Source organism: Asparagus officinalis, chromosome 4, assembly GCF_001876935.1.
Source record: "Asparagus officinalis chromosome 4, Aspof.V1, whole genome shotgun sequence".
NCBI classification, from domain to species: domain Eukaryota; kingdom Viridiplantae; phylum Streptophyta; class Magnoliopsida; order Asparagales; family Asparagaceae; genus Asparagus; species Asparagus officinalis.
Window position 1 is genome coordinate 115,496,087 of NC_033797.1, and position 17,484 is coordinate 115,513,570.

The following is a 17,484-nucleotide window of genomic DNA, read 5'->3' on the forward strand; positions in this document are numbered from 1 at the left end:
AATAAATATTGGTCTTTTGTTTAACACATTTTAGCAAAAGTTTCTTATAGTTTTTCTACATGAAAAATATTATTTTTTGTGCTATACATAGAGGGGAAAGAATTGAGGATAAAATGTATTGATCATTGCAAATAAAATTTTCTAAAGGGTCTATGTGTAAATACACCTAGCCCCAAAGAGCTTGAACTTGGACATGTGTTTGCTTGCTTACTTTGACCCCATGATTTTACCATTATGTCACTATCTTTTCCATGGCGATCTCCGAGATCGTCCAAACTTTATGGCACCCTTAATTGGTTTTTTATAATCGGTTTTTCTATAGAGTGCTCATGGGTACTCTATAAGAGAGGAGAGAGATAGAGAGAAATAAATTATGCACAAAAATTAATGTAAATTAGGGAGGTCATGAGCTATTCATTTTTCTCTATCTTTCTTCTTCCTTATAGAGTGTCCATGAACACTCTATAGAAAAACCGTTTTATAATATAGCATGGAGCATATATCTGGTCTGAAAATAAATGTGAAACCGGATATGGACAATAGTCCCCATGCACTTACTGGGCCGTTTATTACTTGGGCCCAGAAAGCAAAGCTCCTAATACCCGATAACTTCCGAGGTTCTCTGCCAATTCACTCTCTCGCTCTCGGTGTGCCCTTTTCCGACTGGCCTCTCACTCTCCACCGCCGCCGCCTCCTCCTCCTCTGACAGAGTTGATATCGAGGGTGATAATGGCAACAGACTCTCTGTGAATACGAATACGAAGTCGAGGATACTGAAATTCTGGGAAAAGCCCTGAGTTTTCGCTAGGGTTTTTTTTGAAACACCCAAGGTATGTTCCTCTTTCTGCTAGAATTACTTATTCTTGTTAAATACTAGGGTTTAACATAGATTTGAATGATATTAACTAATATTGTATTTGGTTATCGGCAATTTATGCTGACCTTTTTTTTAGGGTTTTATATCTGGGCTACTCAATGTTGAAGTGAGAAGTCTTAGATAAGCCCCTCTGTTGGGCTTTTTCCCCAAATACACTCATATAATAAACTGAATGTGATGTGATGCACTTTATTTTACTTAATATCCTAGAATTATTAAGATTAAATTGCGGGAGATCAGATAGTATCCTTGCCTTTTAAATTTTGTAACAACTGATATTAAGCTTGGAAAAGTTTCATAAAAAGAACTGTCATAGGCCCATATTGTGTGTTAACACTACTGCGAATCTCGTGATACAAGGCGAGAGTTTGCATTGGGTGATTAGGAATGCGTTCACGATTGGACCATAAAGATTCATCACATGAAACATCGATATTGTTAGAGTAAAACCAAGTTGTGTATGCAATGTAATTTATCCTCTGACCTAGGAGTTATCGATCTGCTAATGCGATGAGTTGGGTGTAGTCAAACGTCATCAAGACCTTATGAGTTTTCAATAGGGAATCCACAAAGTGATTTTGGATAAGTGAACTTGTACAAATTTCTGGCCATGTTTCATAACAGATTAGATTTGCAAGAGTTAATTGTTCCTAATATCTATTATGGGGTTGGATGTTGACTATAGGTAAGACAATGACTATTTATCGCAAAGATGAAACCAAGTAATAAACAGTGGAAGGATCAAGGATAATTGCATTTACAAGCAGGGAGTCAATTTAATCTGAATTGACTAAATCCGTTAACTATTAGACTAACCATCAAATGTGTATGAGTAAATAATTGATTGAATCTCACTTCGGCCTGAACTAGTGATAACTTGACTTGTGGCAGACTGCTTCAATTAATTGCAGTTAGTTGAATCAATGATTTATTTGTTAATTTAATTTTTTAATATGTGAATTTAAGTAAACATTCTTAATCGGTAGACTTAACATTTAGTAATCTAATAGTTCTTGATATTATCAAAGATTTAAATATCTTATAAATAAGTTATTTAAATATCAAATCAAGTGAAATTAATGCTAATAGGATAAACATAATCAACTGAGGTTAAGATATTTGCATATTTAAATTTCATGTTATGATGAATCCCACTAGGATTATAATAACAATTTTTGATCCTATAAATATGTCATATTGTAATAACTCATGACTTCCCATCTTCTCTGGTTACAAGAAGTCTTGAGATTATAAGAGGTGCAGACTCTGCCTTCATTAGATGAGAGGGGAGTTCATCGAGCCTAGATCAAATCTAGAAAACTGACTGTCAAGTTGGCGAACCACTAACGTAAGTTTTTTTAATTTTATCACGTGAGATAAGTAACTAGAAATTTTCTGATTTGTAGCGTGATATGTTATCACCTTCCGTTGCTAGCAATTGGTATCAGAGCAAAAGTTGCTCTATTATTGTTTTATTTTCCTTAATTTTTATCATGAAATTGTCATGATATAGGTAATCGTTATGCTTGATTGATAGGAACTGATATATCATAACGTTTGTTTGTTAGGACTTAGATGTGAGAAGTCATAATTAAGTTCTTGTTATTGTAGTTACTAATCGACAAGATTAGTTATTTTTCATTTCTGTCAAATTAGATGGCCTTTGGAGAATTTTCTTACTTAGTTAACTAGTTACTTTGTTCGGTTTAGTTTTGATTTGTCAATTGTGTCAGTGATGTTCTTCTTGCTAAAGAATAAATGAAAAAGAGTGCCGGTTAATTTCTGGCTGATGTTATATATGTTTTTTTTTTATTTTGACAATAAAATTTTATGATGAAATAAACATAAAATAGTGGATTGGTTAGACGGTGTCAGAGTTCAGCATCAAAGTGAAACAAGAGAGAAATTTTGGGGATGAGTCTCGATTTGGGTTTGTAGAGGAGAGAAAATTGTGGGAGGAGCTGATGTGGGATATGATGAATGAGGATGAGGGAGAGAGAGCGGGATAGAGTTGTGGAAGGGATCATGAGAGAGTTGAGGGAGGGAGAGATCAGGAGAGAGTTGAGGTTGAGGTCGGGGTTGATTTCAAAGGAAGGGCAGAGAGGGATCATAAGTTTTGAGAGAGTGCGGTTGTGTCCTAATTTTTAGGTACGATTGGGTTATATATCCTGACAAATACACGAGATTACTAGTCCCGTGTATTTGTTATGAGCCTCGTTCATTTGTTGAGAGCCAAGTAGAGGTTGTTTTTGTTTAATACACGAGACTACTAGTCCCGTGTGTTTTTTGGGCAAGGTTTTAAATGTCGGATGTCGGGTTCATGTCGGATGGCTGAAATTCATGTCGGATAGCGGAGATCGGGGATATATCGGGGGACATTGACTAAATATCGGATTGCCATATCGGGTAGGCGCATATGTATAATATCATGTCCTAAATGTAATCGAGGGGAGCAGGCTGAGCGATTCCTTAGAAGGAAGAAAGCCGAGAGGAACCAACCGACGGTTAATCCGTTGGACTCAAACTTCGCCTCTCGTGGTAAGGGCAAGGTACCTGCAGCTGCTGGTGGAGCTAATCAAGCATCACAACAGCAATCTCGAAGGCAGCAAAAGACTTCGGGTTCGAGACTCTAAAAAGAGTACTCTTTCAAGGACGAAGACGTTCCAGCCATCTTCGAATCCCTCCTTGAAGGTAACAAGATCAAGCTACCACCTATCACAAATCAGGAGGAAGCTGACAACACTACGGACCCAAAGTACTGTGCAATCAATGCCTCGCCGAAATTTGACTTGTTTAAAGAAAACTATCACAAGTATATTTTACTTTTACTATCTTCAATCCAAGCGTTTAATTTTTCTTGTAATCTACATGTCTTTTGAGAAACATGAGATTATAAACCAGGTATTTGAACTTATATCTCCTAAAATTTTCAGATGATATTTGCCAGGTATCTTTCCGTAGGAGTCGATATTTTCTGAAGTTTTGAGTACTGGTGCACTTTATGTAGATTTGGCTCATGTGACAAGCTTGTGTCTCTGTAGTGCTCACGCCTACCTCCATTTCATTGAATATTAACAGTGGCAGGGAGGACTTTTTTCATCCCCCATTAGATCCCTGGATGCAGGGCAGGTTCCCACTTCCATAAAGGCAAGCAAAGCTGCTCGTGACAAACATCTTTACTTCTTCGGGTTTGACAATTGCTGCAGAGGTCAAGCAGTTCAAACTAAGATCATGCATAGTCCAACATCTGACTAATGTTCGTATTCACCAGATGGGTTCCAAACAGCTTTTAAAATGTGAATTCTTTCAGGGTTTATCAAAGGTTTACACAGCTTATCGCAGAGCAGTTAATAGCCAAAATGTTTGGAGCAAGGTCAGTTGGGTCTACTTAAGTGTAAGCAATGTATTAAATATCAAAAATATCGGATGGCCAAAATCCACATCGGATTGCGGAAATTGGAAATATATTGGTGTATGTGAAAAATATCGGGGTGTCTTATCGGATGATGTTCATATGTAACATAATATTGTAATATTTAATCAAAATATATTTAATGTATTCTAAACATAAGAAATTACGTCATGAATAATGATATACAATATTTAGAGACATTAGATATAGGTAGAGGTCAGAGAGAGAGAGAGTACAGGAACATAGGAGAGAAAGAGGAGACAGAGAAAGACAACTTCGTACCTGAGATCGCCTAATGTTTTTGAGATCGCCTAATATTTTTGAGAGAAGGGAGAGAGAAGTTGAGAGCAAGGTTTTAAACATCGGATGTCGGGTTCATGTCGGATGGCTGAAATCCATGTCGGATAGCGAAAATCGGGGATATATCGGGAGACATTGACTAAATATCGGATTGCCATATCGGGTGGGCGCATATGTATAATATCATGTCCTAAATGTAATCTAAGCATTCATAAATTCAATATAAGCATACTTTATAAATTCTATAGACTAAACATATAAAAAAGTAAATAATATATGGATTTGCGTTCATAAATTCTTTCTATCGGGTTCATAAGAAATCCTTAAACATGAGAACGGGTCAAACGAGTTTGGGTATTTATCACTAAACCCAAACCCGATAATAAAAAACAAACCTTTAAAAAAGGTATCATATCAGCCGGTTTTTTAAAGCTAAAAAATAGGCCGATATGCCCGATATGACCCTAATATTTCTAATTTGGCCCTGAAAACCGACATACGAGTTGAAAACGTCCATGTCGTGTCGGTCAAGCCCTCAAACCGATATGTCGGACATGTCGGCCGACATTTAAAACCTTGTTTCTGGGTTGTGCTTATGAGGTGACTAGCGAACGCTACACACGGGACTAGTAGTCCCATGTTTTTTTACACCAAATTTTGTGAAATCGACATCTTTTTTGCCCGCATTGGTGAGCTGGCTGAAAAAAGGCCCGTTTTGCTAATTATTTAGCGAAAAAGTTGTTTTTGCTAATTATTTTTTTAAAAAGGGTCTTTTTAGAAAAAGTTTCCTATTATATATATATATATACATTATATATATATGAGAAATATGGGTATGCTTGGTACCAAGCACAAAAAGATATGCTTGGTAGTGAGGTGTCACATCTCCCTTCACTCATTCAAATGTGGGACCACATTCACATGGGTAATGAGTGGATGGGGATGTGACACATCACTACCAAGCACAAAATTTGTGATTGGTACCAAGCATACCAATATTTCTCTCTCTCTATATATATACATTATATGTATATATATATTACATATATACATAGACATATGTGTGTGTATATATATATATATATGCGAAAAATGTGCATCCTTGTTATGTGAGGGGATTTCCTCATATAGCAATAATGTGTCTCAATCTCCACCAAGTGACTAAAGGAGGAGAGAAAGCCGCATAATTGTACTTGATTAGGATTGTGCCACATCATTTTATGTGAGAGAATTTCCTCATGACATTTGATAACCATTAACCTCTAATATACACACACATGTATATATATGAGAGAAAAATGAGCATACTTGGTACCATCCGGATTGGTGCTTGATAGTGACATGGATGGTTCTCATTCACATATTTAAATGTCCTTGTTTGAACATGGTCCTCCCTTTATTAGATGAGTGGATGAATATTGGCCACATCATTACCAATCACCAAATATGGTGCTTAGTACTAAGTATACCCGTATTCCTCTATATATATGTCACATAATAATTAATTAATACGGTACCCTCATCTTACATATGTATACTATGTGAACGCTCGCTACAAAACCCATAACTTTAAAACTTAGGCTCTAATACTAGCTTATTGTCACGTCTTTGAAATAGCAGCAGAAGATAAATACGGAGTATGAGCGGTGACCCGTGCACAAGACAAATCTCATGCATGTGTCAAGCTTGGGATTTCATATCGCATAGCAAGAATAAAACTTGCGAATGATAAAAGTTCAGAGCAAACTTCATACACAACTAGTACTTACAACTCGAAAATCACCGATATATGCATTTCACAAAAGTAATGCTTCTTTATGATACAGAAGTAAGGCTTCTCTATAACGCCACGTGGCAAAGCCTTCATCCCAAAAGTCCAGTCAATACACGAAGCTACGCTGAATTATAATTTTTTTTTTGAAAAGGATGAGGTGAGTTACAGCTTAGTGAGAACATTTCCTACTAGGTTTTATATTCTTAACAAAATAATTATTTCCACAAATGGTGAATAAGTTTTGCACATGTAGTTCTGAAATGACATAACTTTGCATGGAACTCATTGTTAATATTGTCAAGAAAGAAACACAATAATTTAGATTCTTTCTTAAAAGATAATTGATTATATCTTGAATCCCTAAATTAAATCTTTGCAGTCAAGATAATCACTAGGCAAACAAAATATGAAAATTTGTGCAAAACAAAATTATTATGGGGTTGTCAAATTCACAATCGAAAATTTGAATCTCAAATCTCGATGAGCTGTTCACATAGTTACGAGAACCACCTCATAGGTCCCATTAAGGCTATGATGTATAGTGCAATAGCATGGGAACGTGAAAACACATTACTTAACACATTTCTGGGAATAGAAACCTAATGTTACAATAGGCTGCTTGCTAGATCTAATATGCTGAAAAGGGCTATATCTCATATGCCCAAAAGGGCCGCAACTCATATAGGTAGGTTATGTGTTGCATAGATACGGGTATGGGTATAGGACACAACAAATTTGTAAAAAATAGGGTACGAGGACACGACTGAATATATATGTGTGTGTGAGAGATTACTAAATCACTTTAGATCAATATTTAATTAAATACCTATTATATTTTCATACATTTTTTATAATGTAAAGTATAGATTATATATAATAAACTAAAGGAAAGTGCTTGTTGCAGGTGTGAATAAATAGAAGGGAACTGTAACAATCTTTTGAAGAGCTGAAGACAACAATGATAAAGAAAAGAAAGAGGAGAAACATAGAGAAAAATAGATCAAGTTGTATGTTATGTGATCTTGACTTGTGTGGTCAATAATAAATATACTTGATTTGAAGATAATGTCAAATTCCAATTTTCAATTACTTTTATCATGAGCATACAAAAGTACAAGTTATCTTGCAAAACAAGAGTCAAAAGTTACAAGCATAACTTCACAAGTTAACTATATCCCAAAGTGTTAGAAGCAGCTCTCAAAATATTACAAGTATATTGTTTAAAAGTGCAAATATACTCTCAAAAGTTTGATCTATATCCCAAAAATTTACTACTTACTAGCATATCTCAAAAGTTAGATGCATAGAATCGGTTCCAAGATAATCATCATTCAACAATTTCATACCGATCAAATACAATGACCTCAAGCTCCAGTCCATCAAGAGAAAGGCTTTCAACTTCTAAAATGTCAGCACCATTGAATGATTCAAGTTCATCACCTCCTATGTCCCACATCTTTGTCTTTCTAGAATATTCCGAAGATATCCTTGAAAGAAGACGGATATTTGGATAAACATATTCCGTAACATCCACTCATTGGGGAGTCATTTTGTTCCTCTTTAGAGAATGAATAAATTTGTAAGAGCTCCAATTTCTCTCATAACAAGAAGAGGAACATGGATGCCCAATCAACTTTAATGCTAACTCGTGTAGTTTTAGCATAGTTGTTCCACAGACAACCCACAAAGACTTTGCATCCATTTTCCCCCTTGTAATTATAATGTCATCCACATAGACAACGAGCAGAATTCGTTTTCTATTTTGAAATCGTCAGAAGACAGAATGATCTTTCTATGCACGTCAAAGCCTAAATTTTTGAATAAACGACGCAAAACATCTAAACCAGACTCTCGTAGACTACTTTAGACCATATAGTGATTTCTTCAGCCTACACACCTTCGCATTCTCCCCCTGAGCGATAAAACCTGGTGGTTGCTTTATGTGAACTTCCTCATCTAGAATACCATTAAGGAATGCATTCTTGATGTCCAACTGATGAAGTGACCAATGATTTGTTGCTGCTAACGAAACAAAAATCCGAACATATGTCATTTTTACCATCGGAGAGAAGGTATCTACATAATTCAAGCCATACACCTGTGAATAACCTTTAGTAATCAGTCGGGCTTTCAGGCGTGCTAAAGTTCCATCAGGATTTAACTTGATAGTGTACGCCTACTTGTAGCCAACACCTGCTTTTCTGATGGAAGTGAGACCAAATCCCAAGTCTCATTCTGTCGTAAAACCCTCATTTCGTCCTGCATCGCTTGATTCCAACTTGAAATAAGACAGGGCTTCTAACACATGCTTGGAACCAAATATGAGTCGAGGGAAGTAATAAAAGATCGAAAGGTAGAGGAGAGACGATCATAGGAGACAGTTAGAAATAGGATGTTGAGTACAAGTTCGTGTCCCTTTTCAAAGTGCAATAGGAAGGTCTTCCGCATAAAGGGGTAAATGTGCACTTACTGATTCAGGTTATTCAGGCGGAGGCCGTGGTGCTGAGGTTGACGTTGGCATAGGAGCTGGAGTAGAACGACGATGATAAACTTGAATTGGGTTGTTAAATCGAACCGAGTCTTTGCTAGTAGCGCAAATAGTGTTGTCAGCAGATGGACCATCACCGTTAACCAATGACTCTTTCAAGATTAAATAGTCATACTCATCCGGTGATAATGGAGATGAAGAACTAGAATAACTGGGTTTATCTTTAAAGAATGTTACATCAACAGATAACATAAGACGATTGAGTGACAGACAGAAACACTTGTAACCTTTATGTTTTCGGGAATAGCCAAGAAAAATACTTTTAATAGAACGAGAGTTAAACTTTTATTTATTTGGACTGTGATTATGAACAAAGCACAGAGCCAAAAATCTTTAGAGGTAGCGGAAAGAGATCATCGTTGGGGTATAGAACTTTAAAAATAATTTTATCTTGCAGAATAGAAGATGACATTCGATTAATCAAGTAACATGCTGTTAAGATAGCTTTCTCCTAAAATTTTTTGGGAACGTGGCGATGAAATAGCAAGGTCCGAGCAATATCAAGGAGATGTTTATTCTTTTGTCTAACAATTCCATTTTGTTGAGGGGTGTAAATACAAGAATACTAATGGAGGATCCCATGTTCAAGAAAACTAATGAAGTTGCTATCTAAATATTCTTTTGCATTATCAGATTGGAAATTTTTTATCGAAGACTTGAATTAATTGATTTTCAGAATAAAAGAGTTTAAATGTGGAAATGACTTCAGACCTAGACTTGAGAAGATAAATTCAGGTAATACGAGAGTGATAATCCATAAAACTGACAAAGTATCGGAGCCCCAATTTAGAAGTTATTAGGCATGATCCCCTGACATCAGAATGAACAAAATTAAGTAGCTTAGTTATTGATTCGATTAGGATAAAACACACGATGGTGTTTATCAAGTTGACACAGCTCACACTTTAATGAGGAAAGATATTTTAACAGGGGATTAAGAAGCTTGAGAACAGAGAGAGGGATGTCCTAGCTGACAGTGGTATTATAAGGCTGATAGTTTTCGATACAAGCCAAATATTTGGCACCCAATTCCAGTTTATAATGGCTGTTCTGTTCATGTCCCGTCCTAATCGTTTTTCTCGTGATCAGGTCTTTAAAGACAACGTGTGGGGAAGAATGTTACTGTACAGTTTAGAGATTTAGTAATCTTACTAACAGATAAAAAGTTATAGGGAAAACTAGGAAGATAAAATATGGTGGAAAGAGGAAGACTAGGAGTAGGATTAGTGTTGCCGACACCCTGAACAGGTGTACGTGAACCATCAGCTAATATAACTGAATTAGATGTAGTTGGAGAAAGATGACAAAATACATTGATTCTCAGTCATATGATCAGTGACACCTGTATCTATAATCCAAGTATTAGACGAAGATGATGTAAGTAAAGATAAAGTAGTACCTGTACTTTTGAGAGTAGCGGATAAGGAGGAAGATGTTTGTGAACTTTGGTTTTGCTGGAATAATTGAAATTGCTAAATTGATGTTGCAGCTCCGCATCATGGTAGAGTGACTGTGGTTGACTTTTACTATTAGATGAGGTGAAGTTATCCTGAGTGGTCATGTAAGCACCCTTGGCTTTCTTCTTTTTCAATTCAGGATAGTTATATTTGAGATGTCCTGGCTGGTGGCAGTAGTTACAAGTCTTCGCTTAGTCATCGTCATGAGCATGTCCGCCTTGAGATGGACCTCCACGGTCACCTCGTTGACCACCTCGGTCCTCAGAACGACCAGTGTGGTAACCTCTCATTCTTTCAAAGTTTCCTCTACCTCTTTCAAGACCACTAGTATGACCTCCTCATCCATAAGACTGCCAACTCTGAGTGGCAAGCGCAGAGCGATCCGTAGTGGATGTAAGTGGCTATGCAGGGACAACATTCTTCAGAAAGTGATAAGTCTTAGTCAGAGAAAGTGATAAGTCTCAGGCAGAGAGCTAATGGTGGAACTCCTCATGATTTGTGGTCGAGCAGAGGAGTAAATGGAATTGATGGTACCCAAGTAGGTGAGTACCATAAGTTTGTTCCATTGGTTTTGTATTTGTTTTACATCCCTAGTAATAGGAAAAATCTGATGAAGTTCCTCAGTCAGACGATTAAACTCACCATGATGATCATCCATGGGTTTACCATCCTGTTTCTTACGAAACAACTCTTGAATTACTTCATATGCCCGATTAATATTGCTGCTACCCCATAGAGATCTTGCAAAAAGCACCGAAGTTCCTTCACTGTCGTACAATGAAGAACTAAATCCTGAATTTTAGGCTCTATAGTATTAAGAATTTGATGTAAGAGGACACTATCATCCAATGTCCAAGATTCCGGTGTCGGAGTAGGAGAGTCCGTCTAGAGGGTCTGTCTACAAATGACCAGTTTTGCCTTGGCCTGCCACGTAGATTTTAATAACATGCTTCCATTTGAAATAGTTAATTCTATAAAGCTTTCGGTCAGTGATTTTACCTGAAAATATCTCCGAAACTTTCGCCTGGACCGTTAACTCAGAATTCTTGAGTTCCTCAGATCCGGCCATCATGAAACAAACGAGTAGAGTTCAAGACAATATCCTCCACAAGTTGTACTCCAAAATGGAAATAATCATAGCATGTCCAAATTCAAGATAATAATTATTGAATTAGCCAGTAGGCTGAACAAGTTTAAGAACCCGAAGGTTAACATGGAACCCGAAGGTTTATTATTTAACCTGAAGGTTAAATAAATAAATATATGTACATAAATATAAAATAATAATTTATTTATTTATTTATTATTTATTTATTTTAGTACAACTCGCAGATCTGAAAAGAGAGGGGAGAGAGAATTGGATTTTGGGGATTCATTCTCTGTTTCTCTCTTAGGGTTAGGATTTCAATGGCGGAAGCGCAATCCAAGGGGACAGTGAAGTGGTTCAACAGCACCAAGGGGTTCAGATTCATTACCCCTGACGACGGCGACGAGGATCTCTTCGTCCACCAGTCTTCGATCAAATCCGAGGGCTACAGATCCCTACGGCGGACAAAGCAGCAGCGGTAGGAATTAGGGTTAGGGTTAGGTTTAGGAATTTGGATTGGTATTAGGATTAGGGTTAGGGAGAGACTCTGATACCATGTTAAGATTTAGAGAAGTGTTTCTTGTAGAACATTTCCCTCATTCTATACTTTATTATTTATAGAGATGGATTAGTTACAAGTTAGTCTCATACGCAATGTGGGACTAAACCAATGCTAAACTAATACTCTCTTCTAACGCTCCTATTGCAAGACAATACAAAATAGCTGATCTGACATGTCAGACCCTGGTTGTTCTACAATAACATCTACTCATCTCATAATGGAAACACTACTAGTATGTTGCATTCCAGGAATTTGTGGAAGAGAAATTAACAACTTTTTACCGCCCTCTACTCGCTCCTTCCTTAAGCACGGTCTGGGCTTTCGTCTGCGTAGGGATTCTTCATGGACAGTCCTCACTAAGTAATTGGGCTATCAATAAATGAGTTGATGCCATAATAGCAGCCATGTTTTCCTATAAGAGACCATGTAAGTGCATGTTGTATTTCCATCTGTGAGCTGAGAAAATGCATGAGAGAAAACAACTGTGAAATATGTGAGGGACACTGCACATGCAAGATCACTACTCCGGGAAGCACAAGACCATGGTAGTAATGAATAAGTTATGGCCTCAGGTTGCATCAAGATTTGCGGCTTGGTTTGTGCTCTATAACTTAGACCAAGGTCAAGTAGTTCAAAAGAGCTTTAATCTTTTTGGAAGGTCAAGCAATCCATTTAATTATAATATATAAAGTGCACCGCTGTAATTTAAAATGATATTTTACATGTTGCTGTAGGGTGAGGCTACTAGGGGTTGTTGACCTCTTAAAATTTACGAAATATTCTACTGAAAGCTTATATAAATGTTTGCCACTTAGTTTGTTGTTCCCTCTCGCGCACCCTCACACTCTCAAGTATGAAGCTGGGAAACCCTTCTAAGGTAACGGTTCACAACTTCACATAAGTTTAGGGAATCTGCTATTAATTCTTTCTGTTCGTTTTTTCCTTTAAATTCATTTAGTAAGGTAAAGCACCTCAATTGTCATGAGCAATGTTAAATGCGGAATGAGGTGCTAAAAAATTGGAAGAGGCACCTTGCCACTCCGTTAAGGCCGAAAAGCTGTTCAAAAGCGCTTCCAACTCAGAAGGGCCTAAAGGCGGCTTAAAGCAACCAAAAACAGCCTAAAAGCTGCCCAAACACTGGTGTTAAGTGGTTGGACTGCTTTACGTGATTTTTTCCCATGTTTACATGATTTCCCCCTTTTTCCTAAAGGGATTCTACTTGAAGTTTGGAAGAATCCCGGAGCAATATAGTGATGATTGTATTTAATAGGTATGTTTTCCTCCCTTTAATAGTTTACATTAAGTCATTAAACTTGTTGAGTATTCTATGTGAATATCAAACACCATGTTAGTTATCACATTATAATATTATATATTATTTAATACTATTGCTCGATTTCATCTAAGTATCGTTACGCATTCCATTTCATGCTTAGAATCTATATAAACATCATATATGCATTTGTAGATTTTTTTACCCTTCACTTTTCTTGTTTTTTTAATTTTTGGGTTTCCCCCCTTATTTTGGAACTTTTGTCCCTATTAAATATTTTAAAAGTTAAAAATTTGATATGGCACTTTATTCCGCTAAATCCTGCTTAAGCCCCCAAAACCTAAGCGGCACCTTGTTACTTCGCTCTGCTTTCCACTTTCCATAAACTTGATCACGAGATACTCTTCCATTATTTGCCGTTGCCACTCATGGACATATCTTTGACAATGCTGCAGGTCCTGAGATGCTCCGTTACCATTGTTGGCTTGTCAATCTTGACTTAAGATCGTGTTTTGTATGTCAGTGAGTCCGACCTAATATTGTTCTCTTTCTATTTAAGCTCTTTCACTCTGGGGATGTTGCTGATGTCCTTGTGTAATTTTTGTCCAATTCAGATGCTAGCTACTGAAGTTTTTGGTCACATGTGAAGGTTTACTTTCTCAGAGTTGTCTGCTGCTTCATTGCATCAGCCGAAGTGTCGCAGGTTTCTTGCGTTAAACATTGTGATTTGTAATGATTGGCAACTACTAGTTGACTTCATTGCTTCCTGATTGGTCTATTGTTTTCACTACAGATATGTCATTAAGGTTCTCATTTCTAATTGAGGATCTTCAACTGTCTAAGTATTATGAAAAATGTGGGACAAGAGAGAAAACAACTGGATGTGCAACAACCAGAATTTGAATTTTGATTCTGTCAGTCATCAGACCCCTTTTGTAAAGAACATGAGATCCCCACCTTCTAGTTCAAATGGACAATTTTTTGCTGAGGTAACAAAGAAAAGAAAATCGACGGATACGGATGTAGGTCATGATGATTTCTCTGCAAGATTCTTGGGAAATATTGGAGGTAGAGTGGGGCATCCACTGCAGAGAGAGTATGCATCACAGCATAATGTAGCTTTAACTCCACCACTGAATTTCCAAATGCTATTTAATCACAATTCAGAACAGTCTAATCCCAGCAATCCTGAATCTCAATATAGGGCCTTCCAGTTTTATAATACTGGCAGTTCGACATCAGAAACAAAAGAGGAGAATAGCAAAAAAGATTCATTAAGTGGCTTGCAATCCTTTCCAGTCCACACTCTTCATGAAATTTGTAAAAATGAAGATTCTAAACAGCTTGTTTCTGGTAATACTATCCAATATGAACCGAGCAAATTCCCATCATATTATAGGCACTGTAGCGGTCTAACAGAAATGTCTCAGGTTGCTTCTAGGTTAGATAGTGATGAACATAATAGGATTCTATCCAATCCATATCTGTATCCATTGAGAACACCTTTGAATAATATGACAACTTGTTCGTCTAGTTTGATGGTGGTTAATGAGAATTTTCATTCTGATATGGGAGATGGGCACAAGTTCTGTAAAAGTGGGCCGTTTGCTATTTCAGTCGGCGAAACACAGCCTGTACGAGCACCTGCGCTCAGTGAAGGGAGGGTAGCTTATGAGAGTTATCAAAACTATGATACTTTGATAAGATCTGAAAGTTCTTATAACCATGACGACTTGCGTTCTGACTTGAATCATAAGGAAAAGATGGATCATAAGGAAAAGATGGATCCACCGAAATCTCTATTGCCAGTGCATGCTGAATCTTCTTCTAAGGAGAGATGGCCGGATCATGTTGGTTTTGAAGAAAATCTTTACCAGCAGGATGCAAAGTCAACTTCTAAAAATACATGTCACCAATCTGGGGAGGAAAGCTTGCTTATAAGTATTGATGGTCTTGCAAACAGATTAGTAGAGCCTAATGATAGGCAGCTGATAAATTTGGAAGAACTTAATCAGTCAGTTTCTGAGAAAACGTCACCATTGATAGTAGAGAAGCTCTGGGATGGGTCCCTTCAGCTAAACACTTCAACAACAGTGTCTGCAGTTGCGTTCTTCAAAAGGTCACTTAACTTTCCCCACAATCTAATAATCTATTTTTGTTCCGTTCAGTTATTAACTTGCAGCATCTCCTTCTAGGCGAATATCTTCATTAAGAAATTCAGTTATAAATTGTCGATGTTATATTGGTCTTACAAGTTTCCTTCACGTATGCTCTTAAACCAGCTAACAAAGCAGAATAAGAAGAAATAATTCTATTACTCAGGGGGCAATATAAAATAGTACAAACAAATAAATAAATGTGTATGTTTTATCTCCAATAACCTCCTTAGTCAGTCTTACAATTCACAAATACTTTGCGAGCCTAGTGTACACAGTAGGAATGCAACTACATGCACATAGATATTTAACCACTTCAGACACAGGGGCATATATTCCTTGTAGCACAAGATTTATGTTATTAATTAAGCTTAGCTCATGCAGTATTACCATTTCTTCCTAAGTGGGGGGTCATGGGTTTAAACCTCCCATCGGGGTTTAGGATTAAAATACAGGAGTGCTGCTGATGCATTCATCATACAACTCAAGTCCATGACATACTACTAACATTGTGGAGGCTCATTCTGATCCCTTTGCATAACAAGAGTTTTTTCCCCTTTACGAGCTTCTTTCCTTCACTTTGAGGTATTTTTTCGCTTCACGAGAGTTTCCATGATGCAGTATTATATGTCTTTCTCCAAACAAAGGAAAAAGGGGAATAAATTTTGAGGATCGAAGGAGCACGCAATATTTTGTAAAGAACAGTGAATTCAGTTACAAGAAAGCCACTTGATTAGTTGATTATAGTAGTGCGAGTAACAAGTAGCAATAATTCAGTTACAAGAAGGCAACTTGATTATAGTATGTCTTTTGCAAATATCAACTGGAATATGAGGGTATGGAAACAAATTTAATAGTGTAAAACCTTTTATGGAAAGTTTATGTTTGTTGGCTCTCTTTCTTCTACTATGATTAAGAACTTAAGTGAAGTAATAGACCTTTCACAATATGAAGTCACAGTTTTGAAGGAAGGAGAAGAAGAAAAGTGAGCTATTATTGGTTTCAACAAGCATGAAGAACATTAATAATTCTGAAAGTATAAATGCAGTAACCTAATGCTCTGAGTTGCCTCTCAGACCACATGAACATTGTTGAGAATGTTAAGAAAAATGGACCTACTCAAATATTATGCCATCAAGTAGGAAATAAAGTGCTTGATGCTTCCTTCTGAAAGGAAAACCATGATCTCAAATCTCTAGTATAAACCCCCACGGCCCCACCCCCAGCCTTTGTCTATGCAAGGAACTAATGCAATTCCCTTGTCTAAGAAAACTGAAGACATATTTTACAATCTGTATAACTTTTCACCTGTGGCATATAATTTAAAAATAAATTTGTTTCATATCAATAAACTCTTAGATCATTCTTTAAAAAAACTAAGATCATGGATAATATAAAAATAGCCAATTAAAGTCTAACCAAAGATGGAATAAATGGTATACATGCTGATCTTTACTACTGTTACTAGTACCAGAATACATTTTCATTTTTTTATTCTCTAATAACTCCTCAGTCCATAAAGGACCAGATCCAAGCCCCACTGAACTGAAAAAGTGCGTGTAACAATGTGTGATTAGCTAAATCCTGATAATTGTTTAATCGTGTTGCAATATCTTAAGACTGCAGAAAATGCGATAATCAAGTAAAGTAGTCCATTTATATTTTTATGTGGCACTTGCATGCTAGATTTGTGCAATGGACGGTCAGGCATTGTACAGATACATTTGGTCAAACTAAATGTAGGTGACAATTAAACACATGGGTGGGAGAATCATATTTCTAGTCTAAGCTACATGGGTACAAGTAAGGGACACTGAAAATTTGTAAAAGTTGGCATACAAGAACATGACTACACGTTATATGTATATAAAATAATAATTCATACGAGCTGGATATTATTACTTCAATTGTCCTATGAAATAAAATTCCTATAGCATTTGTATGTTTCTTTTATAGATTTATAGATTAGAAAATTTCTTGTCCTTTTAACTTGATATCCAAAAGACCTATAATCATGGTTTTGAACTAGGTACGGGCT

The 17,484-nt window shown here is 36.6% G+C and overlaps 1 protein-coding gene across 5 annotated transcripts; it reads left to right on the top strand.

The window, feature by feature from the left end:
* On the top strand, window positions 619-16,627 carry LOC109838006. 5 transcript variants are annotated; one of them, XM_020406416.1, is made up of 5 exons: window positions 619-830; window positions 13,228-13,287; window positions 13,746-13,812; window positions 13,905-13,993; window positions 14,084-16,627. In XM_020406416.1, the coding sequence occupies exon 5, from the start codon at window positions 14,145-14,147 to the stop codon at window positions 15,483-15,485; it is 1,341 nt and encodes a 446-aa protein (XP_020262005.1). In that variant the 5' UTR covers window positions 619-830; window positions 13,228-13,287; window positions 13,746-13,812; window positions 13,905-13,993; window positions 14,084-14,144; the 3' UTR covers window positions 15,486-16,627. The 5 variants fall into 5 exon arrangements, with proteins under 5 accessions (XP_020262005.1, XP_020262008.1, XP_020262003.1 ...); XM_020406419.1 differs by having other exon boundaries at window positions 13,746-13,808; XM_020406414.1 differs by lacking the exon at window positions 13,228-13,287.